General features: G+C 37.5%; 1 protein-coding gene across 1 annotated transcript in view; it reads left to right on the top strand.

The window, feature by feature from the left end:
- Positions 1–2,698: 2,698 nt before the first annotated feature.
- The window catches only part of LOC142356425 (uncharacterized), a gene marked incomplete at its 5' end in the record, with an annotated part of 18,016 nt that continues 8,071 nt past the window's right edge, over positions 2,699–12,643 (top strand). The window contains 2 exons of the mRNA XM_075408338.1: positions 2,699–2,852; positions 7,342–8,184. Coding sequence (XP_075264453.1) covers positions 2,699–2,852; positions 7,342–8,184 — 997 coding nt within the window. The remainder of the gene's footprint in view (positions 2,853–7,341; positions 8,185–12,643) is intronic.

Raw genomic sequence — 12,643 nt, 5'->3', positions numbered from 1 at the left:
CAAAGCGCAAAAACATACCAAATACTTCTAGATGGCATTTGATTTCGTTTTTGGGCTCAATTTTTTTATCGAGAACGTTGCTTGGTTTCGTTTTGCTTCTATGATCTTTTTCTTAAATGACTTTGCACGCGGCCAAGATTCCGCAAAAAAACCTCAAGTTTTCTGTTTTCGTAAGACACCTTTTCTAAGCCAAAAATAATTGGTTCTCTTGGTTAAGCAGCCAGTTTAATTTTGAATTAATCTCTTCTCTTTCCCGATATCCTTTCCCGCGTTTCCTTAAACTGGGCTAATTAAATGCAGGAAACACTTACGAGGTTCAATTTGACATTTTGTAAACTTGTTCAGATAAAACATTCACCACCGATGCAAAAACTCTGACAACGAAATTTTAACAGTTCAACGAGAAGGTTGAAGTTGTCGTTTAACTACTACTCGGTTATCAATCAATGTTTAATTGTAGCATGTTTCCCTATTTTGCTCTCTAAATTTTGTTCCATTGTGCCGTTTTTACGCTCATTTTTTAGCGTCATTTGAGCTATCTTGAAACTATTCAAATACACCTTTTCTGTTGAACAAAAAGTTTCCAATCGCTAAGTTTTCAAAGGCCACTGAAATCCGATTGGATAAAAAACTCCTCAAATTGATAATTATAAACACAATCAAAAGCAAATTTTTGTTTCAATTTTGACGATACTAAGTTGTTACTCTTGACAAAAACCTGTAACAGTAACTCTTTATCAAAAAGCATTTCGTTTCACAAATCAAAAGGGCAGCAAGCCGAAGGGGGAATTGAAACTATTCAGCTGGCGGTAAGTACTGCAATATTCTTTCTTTATTACGCAGCGCAACTGTCATTTATGGTATTTAGCGAATTTATTTTACTAGCTGTTTAATTCCAAACGCACGTTTTAATGTGCAAACAAAACAATCTCCTTTTCCATGACCATATATTTTCAGTATTCTCTATATCTAAACTAGCACCTAAAATGGCATTGTCAAACGAACTAATTGACAAAGTAATTGCTGTTGCGGGGTGGTGGTTTTTAAATTCATCATTTTGATATTTTCATATGATCAAGATTTTTTTACCACCTACCTATCAAGACACGCGTCAACGTTTTTGATGAAAACATTGAAATTTCTTGCTGAGTCATTCGACACTTTGCTTTTATTGTCAAGATGTATAAAATCTTCTCACCAATTTCAATTAAATTCAAGCTTGATGACCTTTGTTTGCATCTGCAAAGGATATGATATTATGACAGTCAAAAAGTGATATGCCTGAATATTGATGTGCCTGAAATTAGATGTTATTTTCAGAATCCCTCGTCGAGAAGACCAAACAAAAACGAAAAAAAGCCTTGGTATCTTCAGCTTCACACCTGAGAAAGCTTCGGTATTTTAGGTATTGTCGGTTCCGAACGTAAGAAACATTCGGTATGTTCGATTTTAGACGTAAGTAGTTGTCGGTTTTTTCCATTGGGGATTTTGTTTTTTTATATATAATGTAGTCAAACGTCTTAATACGGTTTTTTGAAGGAATTTTTTTATGCGTTTGTTTAGAGAAAAGTTGTGAAAGAATGTGCAAACTCATTGAAAAACCTTTTTTTGGCTCAATCGCAAAAATAAATGAATGGTTAATGACCCGCTGGACTAATCTGCTTTTCAGACCCGGAGTTTAAAAACAACCTGTTGTTTCTCTAAAAAATACCGGATCTATCTGAGTTTAAAAACGAGGATGCCGAATCTCTTTACCTTTGAAAACGACGATAGCGAATATTTCTCAAGTTAAATACCGAATAAAAACGACGATATCGATGAAGAATTATAATCAATTTTGTCGATTTTGGCTAGAAAAAAACGACAATATCGACGATTTCTTAGGTTTAAAGCCGACATTTTCTTAACTAAGGATCTCAAGATATCTATCGATGAGTTCTTTTATGGGAGTTCGGAACAGAAATAGCTATGTGTAGATAACTTTCCCCCCTACTTTTACAGCAACAAAACTCAAATTAAAATAATTTTAGAAACTGAGGTGATCCTGGTTTGTGTGTACACTCTGCTGTCGACAAGTCCATTCTCCGTGACTTTGAAGAGCAATTTGAAATTTAACTGATTGGAATCAGAAAAGAAATTGAAAAAAAAGTCTGCAAACGTGTTCCAATTACTGGTTATAGTATCTTTTAAAAAACCGATGTAATCACTATGTTTTCTACAAGTTGAAAAATTACAAAATTTGAAAAATCCAAAATGAAGTGTCTTTTCCGTTTGTGCTCCCCAGCTTAATGGGCGCATATTATTTGCACCCCCCCCCCCCAAACGCACGTGCAATATTTTGCACGCACTAAAATGAAAAGAAAACAGCTTCAATATCCTCACATGCTAAGATCACTCTGCAAAAAGTGCGGAGAAAATAAATTAAAATCAATTGAAAATGTCATAACACTTTTCATCCTCTATTGTCTAAGCCAATATTAACGCTCTTGAAATTCAAAGGTATTACTGGAATCTAAAGTTTATCAATAAAATGAAACTTCCAATCAGACTTCAGTTCAAACGAGTCCATCCCGAGTGGTCAAAATTGAGTAAAAGTATTCATATTTGCTGTTCTTTTCCAATATTTTGTCTTACATTTCCCTTTCGTGTGTAGGATTTTTGTTAATCGAGATCTAAATCTGAGCACTGCTTATTGTAGGGCACTGAGCAGCCTCAGCAGTACCAGGGACAGACTCAAATGTACCCTAGTCGCGATGGGTCTGACGGAGTTCAAAACAACAACAACAACAACAACACAGAGTACACAGCGCCTAAAGCAGTCATAGAGAAAATGTACAGCACGGGTGGATCACGTGAGTGTTTGTGTTCTTTTTTTATTTTGTTCACTGCATCAGAAACTTTTTTCAGCGTTCATTTTCGGTAGTGCAGTACCGTTCGGATGTTGTGACAAAACAGAAGGCGTCCCGACATGAAAAATTGGTCAGGCATGAAAAAAATAATAAATAGCGTTAGATTTAGAGAAAAATTGTGCTCGAGTGTCTTTGACCGATTTTGACAAACATTTTTAAAAATGTCTGTTCCTGAATATTTTTTGAAATTTTTCTCTGTTTCAAAACCATTAATTATAATGAGAGATTTTTGAGCTCGATCTCGTCAGTTTTATTCACATTTAATGAAACTAATTTATCGCGGATTGTAACCATAATAAATATAATAAAATCATCATATTATAATTCAGGAATTATAATAAATTGCTTTGCAACATTATTAAACTACAACGAGGAATACGCCACATAGTTTGGAAAATGAATCTTGTACGATAGTGCCTCTTGCATTTTTTTTAAAACCTAGATTGCTTCCATTCGGTTTATTCAAGCACTCGTTTCCCGGGTCGCCGCTTCCTTGGTTCCATACAAGGAGCATATATGATGTCATACAAATCATAACGTATTTCCTAGTACGATCCTTGCATGGAACCTAGGAAATCATAAGTATAAGTACCCGTCAAAGACGATAACTGCCATGTGAAGATTAGTAAACAAAGCGTACTTTCCGAAGCTTGAAAAACGGCCACACCACTTCAAAATAGCACTCAAAGAGTAATGTCTCTTTGCGTTCGAAGAACAGTTAGGCGTGTCATTCAGCTTATGCTTTAGAATTTTTTCCTTAACAAAAGTTCAAGCAACATGCGTTTGGCGGACGAAAACTCAAGTAAGTAATATTACAGAAATAACCGTGATTAATTTGCAATCTATGGTTCTGACAGACTTAACATGGAGTGGGCGAAGGTTAGTAATTATAGACTACTTGATTAATTTGGTAAGCAAATTTTGTTAACTTTTGTTTTGTTTGAAAAACTCATTTTGAAATTCAAATCACCAAAACGAATTATGGGTGTAAAAGTACAGCTCATTTTTCATCATTCGTCGCATTAAAATATTTCTGTTTGAGATGGCAGGAACAATAATTATGTTCGGAAAAAGTAAGTAAGAGCGAGTGAAAGGGTGAATCTGCGAATGATTAAGAGATTGAAAAGTTAAGAACAGGGCGAAGCCGTGAAAAGTGGTGAAAAAAATTGCTCACCGATAAATTACTAAATTCTTAGTGTAAAATAATTCTGAAAAATTGCAGCACGTTGTTTTTTGCGTCGAGCCTCTGTAAGGTTATAAAAATTAAGTGGCAGGTTGCGCAGTGGAAGAAAATGTGCCTGGCAAGCAGGACGTTGAACCGGAGTACGCAAGTTTTTTCTTTTTTGGTAAAATTCCGATGAATGCGGTGAAAAAAAAATTGCCGCTTAGAACCGCAACGCTTAAAAAATCACCACTTTCAACGCATTCACCGCTAAGCGATGGGGGCGATTTGCAGTGATCAATTTTTCTCACCGCTATTCACCTCATTTCTTATAATGGTTTGAACCGGGAATCAATATGTAAAAATAACAAGAAACATTAAATTTGTTGCTTTAGGCAGGAAAACAAAAGAAAAAAAATTTGAGAGCAATGAAAATTTTTTGTAACATTCAAAAGTATAAATCGTTTTTATTGCATTATTCGCCGAAAATGGCCGTTTTGGGTACAAATTAAAAGGTTAAAAACATTTTGTGTAGAATTGCATGATAGTGCATTTGTTAGTTATTGCTGTCAGCTCGAAGTAATTAGTTCTTTTTAAATTTTGCAAATTACTCTAAAACGGTTTGTTCCTTTTTGCAAACAATTTGCAAAAAAAAACTATTTCAATTGTGAAAACAATCACTATTGTTTGGGATGTACTTGAAAAAACTAATGGAAAGCTTGAAGTGATTTTTTATATCCAATCATTATGCTGATGATTTCGTTATGTACACATAAGACATTCGTAATACCATGACTTTAGTGTTTTGCATTTTATATAACAATTTCATTTATTCAAGCTGCAGTTGATGGAGCATTTAATGCATTTATTCGTTTTGACAGAAAAACGAAAAAAACGATTCGACACTAAATAAGGTTCCTCACCATACTAAGTTGGGTTTAATATATCACACGAAGACCTTTTGGAGTTCTTTTTTTCCTTTTTTACACAGAGCGGAGTCCGCAACTTGAGCTTCGTTTTTAGATGGGGGATGAAGACCTCAAAAAACAAAGAAGGGAAGTGGAGATAGGTTTTAAAATGAAAGACATCGTCACTTTTCTTCCTTAAAAATGGAAAAAATCTGACAAAGGAAGAACTGACACTCATTCTGAATATTACATCATTTAACTCAATCAAAAATCTTGGCGAATGAAACAACGGATGTTCTAAATGTTTGAGTTGGCAGCAAAATACAGCTTTAACGTCGGAGTGGGAAAAATTAATTGCTAAGACATATTTGTCACCGATGACACACATCGGGGTTGTGATCAAAAACCTGAAAACTTCATCTAGTCACGCAATTCTTGCCAGTACTCCTTAATGCTTTATTTTTGCAACTATCTGTTTCAGCTAACCATTTTTTGTAACCATTTTCCGTCATTTCTGATACCTTTGATTGCTCTTTCTGCCTCTCCTCCATTCATTTCACACATTAATTGCGTTGCTGGCTCCTTTCTGGTTTATGTGATTTCTGATACAAACACTTCTTGCAATTGAGTGTTGACGAAGGCAAAATTTGAGTTTGACAAACTTTGGTTGAAGTCTGTTTTACTTCAAACAAAGTTGATGTTTTCTTGTAATAAGCAAATTAAGGTAGTCTCTGTGTTACAAACTTTGCAAAATTATCTCTGCACTCCGCAATTTATATAGTTTACGAATAAAATAATTGTTTTTTTTTGCAGAAAAATGCAAGTAGTTTAGAAATTGCAAATTTTAAGTCACATGTCAGAACTCAGAAAACAAAAACAACTGTCTCAAGCAGCGCTGAGTTTTTGTGACAAATACGCTGAAATTAGTGCTGCAAGTTAAGAACGAAGTGTGTTAAAAATAATTAAAATTATTAGGTAAGAAATGCGCTATATATGCACCGAAAGTTTAGTGTTTCAGTTGTTTGTAAAATTTCGGCGCATTCAGAGCATTTCTTACAAAAATTGGGCAGACATGGTTCTGACAGTGTAACCCGAGAACGTGATCTGTTTCGGTCAGCAATTTTCGCACAGTTCTGTCATCTTAAACTCGATCATCGTTCATTATCACACATTATCATTTGGAGGTTTTGATCAAATAAATTTGGGATACAGTTGTTTATTTTTTTAATAGTTTGCCAAATAATGACAATTCAATGCGCAATATGAAATTTTGAAAACTGGGTGACAAAGTAGAACAGCACGCAACTTAAAAAAGCTAAAATCGGTATTTGTTTGAAAGGTAAAATTTTTTAAATTGCTCAATCTCAGATTTGATATGCAGGTATTGCAAAAAAGTAGCACGCAAAACAAACACTAAAATAGCGCAAAAGAAAAGTCTGCAGCCTCAATCCTTTATGTCAATTGTATATGCTTTAGTAAAACGCAGGTTGTATATAATGGCATTGAGTTAAATGGCATTGGGGAAAAATTGAATCGGGAAAATCGTCCTGACACAGTAAACAAAAATGTCAAAATTGTTGTCTTAATCCGCAATTGGTAAGCTGGGGGGGGGGGATTTCATGCAATTACTTACCAATTAAGGTCAAGATAGGGACAAGTGCTATTATAAATACTCGCTAAAACAGCTATTCGCCATTTAGTGAGTCGTTTTCCATATCTCCCTCTCCTTTCATTTTAAACAAGCCCTTCAAAATTCCTCTCTATTTCCATTGCTGGTTTTTTTCTTGTTTAAGTGACCGGTGATGCAAACATTTCTAGCAATTGAGTGTTGATACAAAACACGGAATTGATAGATTTGATTAAAAGTCCGTTTTATTTCATACAAAAATGAAGTTTTCGTGTTATAAGCATGATCACAGGTAGTCTGTGTGTCACAAACTTTGCAAAAACATCTTCGCATTTTATTTAATTTACAAATAATATACCTGGCTAATAATTTTCTGCAAACATTTGCAAAGTTTGGATGCGAACTTCAAATAACTTGTCAGAGCTCAGGAAATAAAAACAGCTAAAACTGCACTGAAGTTTTTATTAAGGAATTAATTTGCTGAAATTAGTTCTGAAAGTTAGTTACGAAATGTGTGGAAAATGAGTTAAAATGTTAGGTAATAAATGCGCTAAATTTGCCGTGAAAATTTAGGTGTTCAGCGGGCAAGTTGTATTGCCCCATAATAGTCTATTAGCCAGACGGCTCTTATGAAATTTACCAGATCTTACAGGCTAAAATTTCCGCAACCACTTCTATGGCTGCAACTAAGACCAACTTTTTAACTAATCTAATCGTTAATTTTTTCTTATGCAGATTACTCTTACGACTACACATACAGAGACGATGAGGCAGCAAACAAAAAGCTCAGTACGATTCAAGCTGGAACAACCTATAACAGCGAAACCCAACCGAGAACTTCTGGTCAAATTACAGCGGGAGCCGAGGTCCAAACCGCGGAGACAGACGGCGGAACATATCCACGAGACAGTGGAGAACTGTCCAAGGCGGAACAATCTAACAACCAAGTTGAGGGTTCAAACCCTGGTAGGGCCAGTGGAAATACGTACCAATCCGGATCCCAGCGTCTGGATGCAATTGAGGAAGGCGCTGAAGGTCAAGTAACTGGTTCCGAAGGCACAGCTGCGAAACCTTCTGAACCACAGGAAGACACCGGAGCTGATGACAATAAAATTGCGAATACTGACCGTCAAGCACCAGTAACTAAAGGAACAATTCAAAACTACAAATCGGCTCCAGAAAACGGCTCCGAATCTCTCCAAGATACAGACCGTGACAATTCTTTACGTCAAAATAGAGGAACTGAAGGAAAGATACCTCCCCAGACCGTTTATGGAAATATTACGGATCCGGGTTCTTCGGAAAAGGAAATGCAACATCATTCGATGCCCCCTGAGAGCCATTTTTCCCATGCTTACAGAAACCAGCAAACTGTCATGCCTCCGGTTTCAGATCCGCCGTCGGAGGGTGGGTCTAAGCAGATTCCGTCGCAAGGCGGATCAAATCCACCCGGAAGCTACAGTCAAAATACAAAAGACGGACAATATTACAAACATGCAACTGAGCCCTCGCCGACATCGGGATCTATTCAACCATCAGATGCGAAAGCGGAATCGGTTCCTCTTTCGGGCGAGCAGGGTGAGTCGGATCTCGTAGGAGATTCCAAAACATTCAACCTGTTATTTTTTTACCATATGGGTTCCCATTCTATATTCCAGAGACGGTGACTTGTCGTCAACCACTACAGCGCGATTTTTGTTTTTTTTTCTCTCTGGTTTAATAATCCAATCTATATTTATCTCTCGGAAAATAGTTTTACATATATAAGTTTAGCAAATTTAGTGTTAACTCAGAAATTTCTGTGTTGAAAAGTAATGATCGAGGTATTATGTGCTATATAAATTAATATTCCTACGTAGGGATATTAATTTATATAAATCTTAAACAGAACAGGCAAGCAGTTAAAATTCATCAGATCAAATTTGTCAATCAACACCGCTGAAAAAATATAGATTATCACTAATTCTTCATTCAGAATGGTTAGAATAATCGTATATAGATATTCAGTGAACCTTAGAAGACAGAGAAGCACTCAGAACAAAATTGCTGTTCCATTTACATAACTTACTGTCGTGGTCGATAACACGGGTCAAGGAATTCAATAAGTTGAATTTTAAATTAAATTTTGAACTGAAAATATACAAAAATTAGCTTGTATTTATAGTGGTTATCTATGCGAAAATATACAGAGAAAATTTAGATTAGCTAAAAATATTTTACATGATTGGCATGTGAATAGATCTTAACTCCGAATCCCGGAGGTGATATTCTATTTTCATCAACATTTCATGAGAATCATATATGGCTTGGGTACAATCGAGTTCATTAGTTGGAGGTCGGTGGATGTTAGAATCAGGTTTCTGTCGTGGGAGAATTTACTTCTGACATATGATTGATAGGTCAATAAGATAATGATAGCGCTAAAACAAAATTAGAATTGAGTTTAGTTTTGTAGCCATTACTTATCGACACAGCAATAAAGTTCGTCAGGTAAGTTCTTCTTTCGTTCTTTGAAACTTTAATAAAACTTCTAAGTTTCTTGATGTTTCATTGAAACCATCACATCCTCCCTCCTTTTTTAAGCAAGTTTGTGGGTATAGGTTTTCCGAATCTGTCAGGTTGTTTTCTGTTCCTGGTTGATGTTCGTGAAGGCTCTGAGGTTTCCGGTTGTTGGTGCTCTTCAGATGATGTGGCTGCAGAAGCTTCATCTTGATGTGAAGGTCCCACATCTGTGTTCTGAGGTTGTGGTTCTGATTGAGATATGGTCTCCTCCACTGCTGGTTCAGTTTTCACATTGTCCTCGTCTAGTCTCGCAATTTGGTTGTCGCTCACTAGAATAGTCCGTGCTGAGTTTTCGGGCTGTATGAAAGATGTGTTCAAGCCCTTCCTGATGATGAAGGTAGCAGGAACTGTCTTTGTGTTTTCGTTGGCCTTGAACAGAATGGGTTCGCACAAGTCGAAATCTGCTATTGCTGGTAGTCTCACTCTGCGTCCCAACAAGAGTTCAACTGGAGTTTTGCTCCTCGTCTTTGAAGTGTTGCGATGTGTCATCAGTGCCCTTTGCAGGAATGCTCCAAATGACACATTAAGGTTGGGACTCCACGCTTGAAGTGCCCGCTTCACTGTCTGAACTGCTCTTTCAGCTAGTCCATTAGCTCTTGGATGATAGACGGGTGATTCTATTTTCTTAATTCCTAGTGATTCACACCACTGTTTAAGGTTACCGCTTACAAATTCAGGACCATTATCAGAAACTAAAGTTTTTGGTATTCCGAATCTTGCAAAGATTTGACTAAGATATATTTTAACTGTTTCTGATGTTCTATTTCCCGCGGGGAAGGCTTCTATCCAACCAGAACCCGCGTCAACAATTACTAATATATTGCCTTGGTCCTTAACATAACCCCAGTCCATGTGGAGCCGTTCCCAAACGTCGGCTTCTGGCCACGTAGAGACTGTTTTTCCCAGGCTAGGCCTGTTCAATTGACAATTCTTACATTTACTAACAAAGTGTTGAACGTCTTGGGTAATGCCAGGCCACCAAGCTATCATCCTGACTGATGCCTCAGTTGCATTCTTTCCGGGATGTGTCTCATGCGCTTTTGCCAAAACCAAGTGTCGTAGTTTGGGTGGAATGAAAGGAACAACACCTCTGAAGATGATTCCATTATGTAAAGTAAGTGCATCTTTCTGATGTTCAAATCCTTTTTCCGCTTCTGAACATTGTTTCCAATTGCCGCTTTTGATCCGTTTCATTATGTCCTGGAAGAGTCTGTTTGTTCCAAGTTCAGTTTTGATTTCTGCTTGGGTCACCAAATCACTCTGAGCGAAATAGATGTTATTGACTGCGAAGCACACGCGATCGTTGTCGGATTCGTCTTCGTCAAAATCCATTCTGCTCAAAGCATCTGCATGGGGTATCTGTTCCCCTGGTGTGTACTTCAACTCATAGTCGAAGCCCATTAGAGCTATTGCCCATCTTGTAATTCTCGCTGATGCTGTCTTCGGGATCTCCTCGTCTGGTGCAAAGAGATATTTGAGTGGTTTGTGGTCAGTCTGTAGGGTAAATCGTCTTCCAAGAAGGAATTGCTTCAATCTTGTGACCACAAAGACAATTGCCAGTGCTTCCCGCTCTATGTTCGAGTAGTTTTGCTCCGCTGGAGTCAATTTTCTCGATACATATATGACTGGATGTCCTTCTTGCGAAAGAACCCCGCCAATGGCTTTTTCAGAGGCGTCAGTAGTAACGGGCTTCTTTTTGTAGACTATACGGCTGTACTAGTGGGTTAGCACATAATTCATTTTTTTTGTCTTCAAAGGCCTTTTGTTGCATTTTGCCCCATGAGAAATCGCTATTTCTCATGTTATTTAAGGGTAGCATTTTTGTTGCAAAATCAGGAATCATTCTTCCGTAAAAATTAGCTAGCCCAACAAACAATTCGAGTTGTTTATTGTTAGTTGGTGCTTTTGCATTTTTTATTTTTTCAACATGTTTGGGATCTGGTGCTATTCCCTCCTTTGAAATGGAGTATCCCAAAAAGCTAACGCTATCGACTGGTTTTGAGTTAGATTTTTTCTCATTAATAGTAAAACTTTTCTCACGTAGTCGACTCTTGACTGCAAGCATTCTCTTGTCGAACTGCTCCTTGGTAGTTCCATACACCAACACATCGTCTTGAAAGATCACAACACCTTTGATTCCTTTGAGTGTTGATTCTATTCAATTCTGGAAGATTGAAGAAGAGTTTTTCAATCCCTGAGGTAGTCGGCACATCTTGAACAGTCCCTGAGATGTGTTGATTGTGCATATATCTTTTGCTTCTTCGTCAAGTTCAATTTGATAGTAGGCATCTGAGAGGTCAATTTTGCCAAAGTATGAGGCCCCATGTAGGTTATGGAAGATCGTCTCCATGTCTGGTATTGGGTAGTCCTCATCCATGACCTTGCCATTGATGTGCACTTTCAAGTCCACGCAAAGTCTCAGTTCTCCACTCTTCTCTCTCTGCCACACCACTGGAGATGCATTAGTGACTCCTCCTGGCTGTACCGGTTCAAGAATGCCTTGTCTGACCATTTGTTCCAGCTTCTCTGTGACCTTGTCTTGAAGAGGTAGAGGTATTTTTCTGGCTTTGCAGAACATTGGCTGTGTTCCTGGAATCAACTTCACATGAGCTTTGTAACCCTTCACAGCAGGTAGGTGCTCGGCTGTGATGTTGTTCACGCCGTGCTTGGGTAGAAGGTCTCTACCAAGTAGTCCAAATTCTTTATCAGACTGCACAACTGCAAGTTGTTTTTGAGTGAGCCTGCTTCCGTTCCACTCAACGTCACAAGTAAGTGATCCCAGAAGCGTTAATTGATGACCATCATAAGCTTCGAGATGTCTTATCTTGCCATCCAACTGAGGTTTACCAAGCTCAGTCCATATTTTTGATGATATCACTGTGCTATCTGCACCTGTGTCTACCTGCAATTTTACTTTGCAGTTATTTATTGAGATTTATTCCCATGTCAGAGACATGCTAAAGATTTGTTCTTTAGTATAAAACATTCCCATCTCCAATGCTGGAGATGCTTGCTCTGAAGAAACTTTTTCTTCTTCGCAAAAATTATTCTGTTTATTGTACTTACCTGAATTTGGTTGGGGTTTGCTTCTACACATTTTTGAGAAGTGTCCCACCTTTTCACAGCTGTTGCATTTCTTACTTAGCGCTGGACAAGGTCTACTAGAGTGTGGCTTACCTCCACACCTAGTGCACATGCTGCTGTTTCTATTAGCCGTAATTTTTTCATTTGGTTTTCGAAAGGTCTTTTTGAAGTTGAACCCAACTTCTTCTTTCACCGTAAAGGGCTTATTACCTGATGAAGAACTTGCAAAAGCCATTGCTTGACTTCTGAACTGTAAGCTCTCGGTCATTTCAGTAACCGACATTGCTGGTTTTGCTTTAAAACCGTCTAGTAGTCTAAGTTTTGCTTCAGGGTCCCTCAAACCTGAGATAAACTTTATTTTTACCAACTCCTCTTCGGGGTTGGCCGCCGT

This window comes from Convolutriloba macropyga, unplaced genomic scaffold (genome assembly GCF_964194025.1).
Source record: "Convolutriloba macropyga unplaced genomic scaffold, txConMacr16.3 SCAFFOLD_511, whole genome shotgun sequence".
NCBI classification, from domain to species: Eukaryota; Metazoa; Xenacoelomorpha; order Acoela; family Convolutidae; genus Convolutriloba; species Convolutriloba macropyga.
The sequence above is the reverse complement of the archived record's forward strand: the minus strand, read 5'-3'. Positions and strand labels throughout refer to the sequence as shown.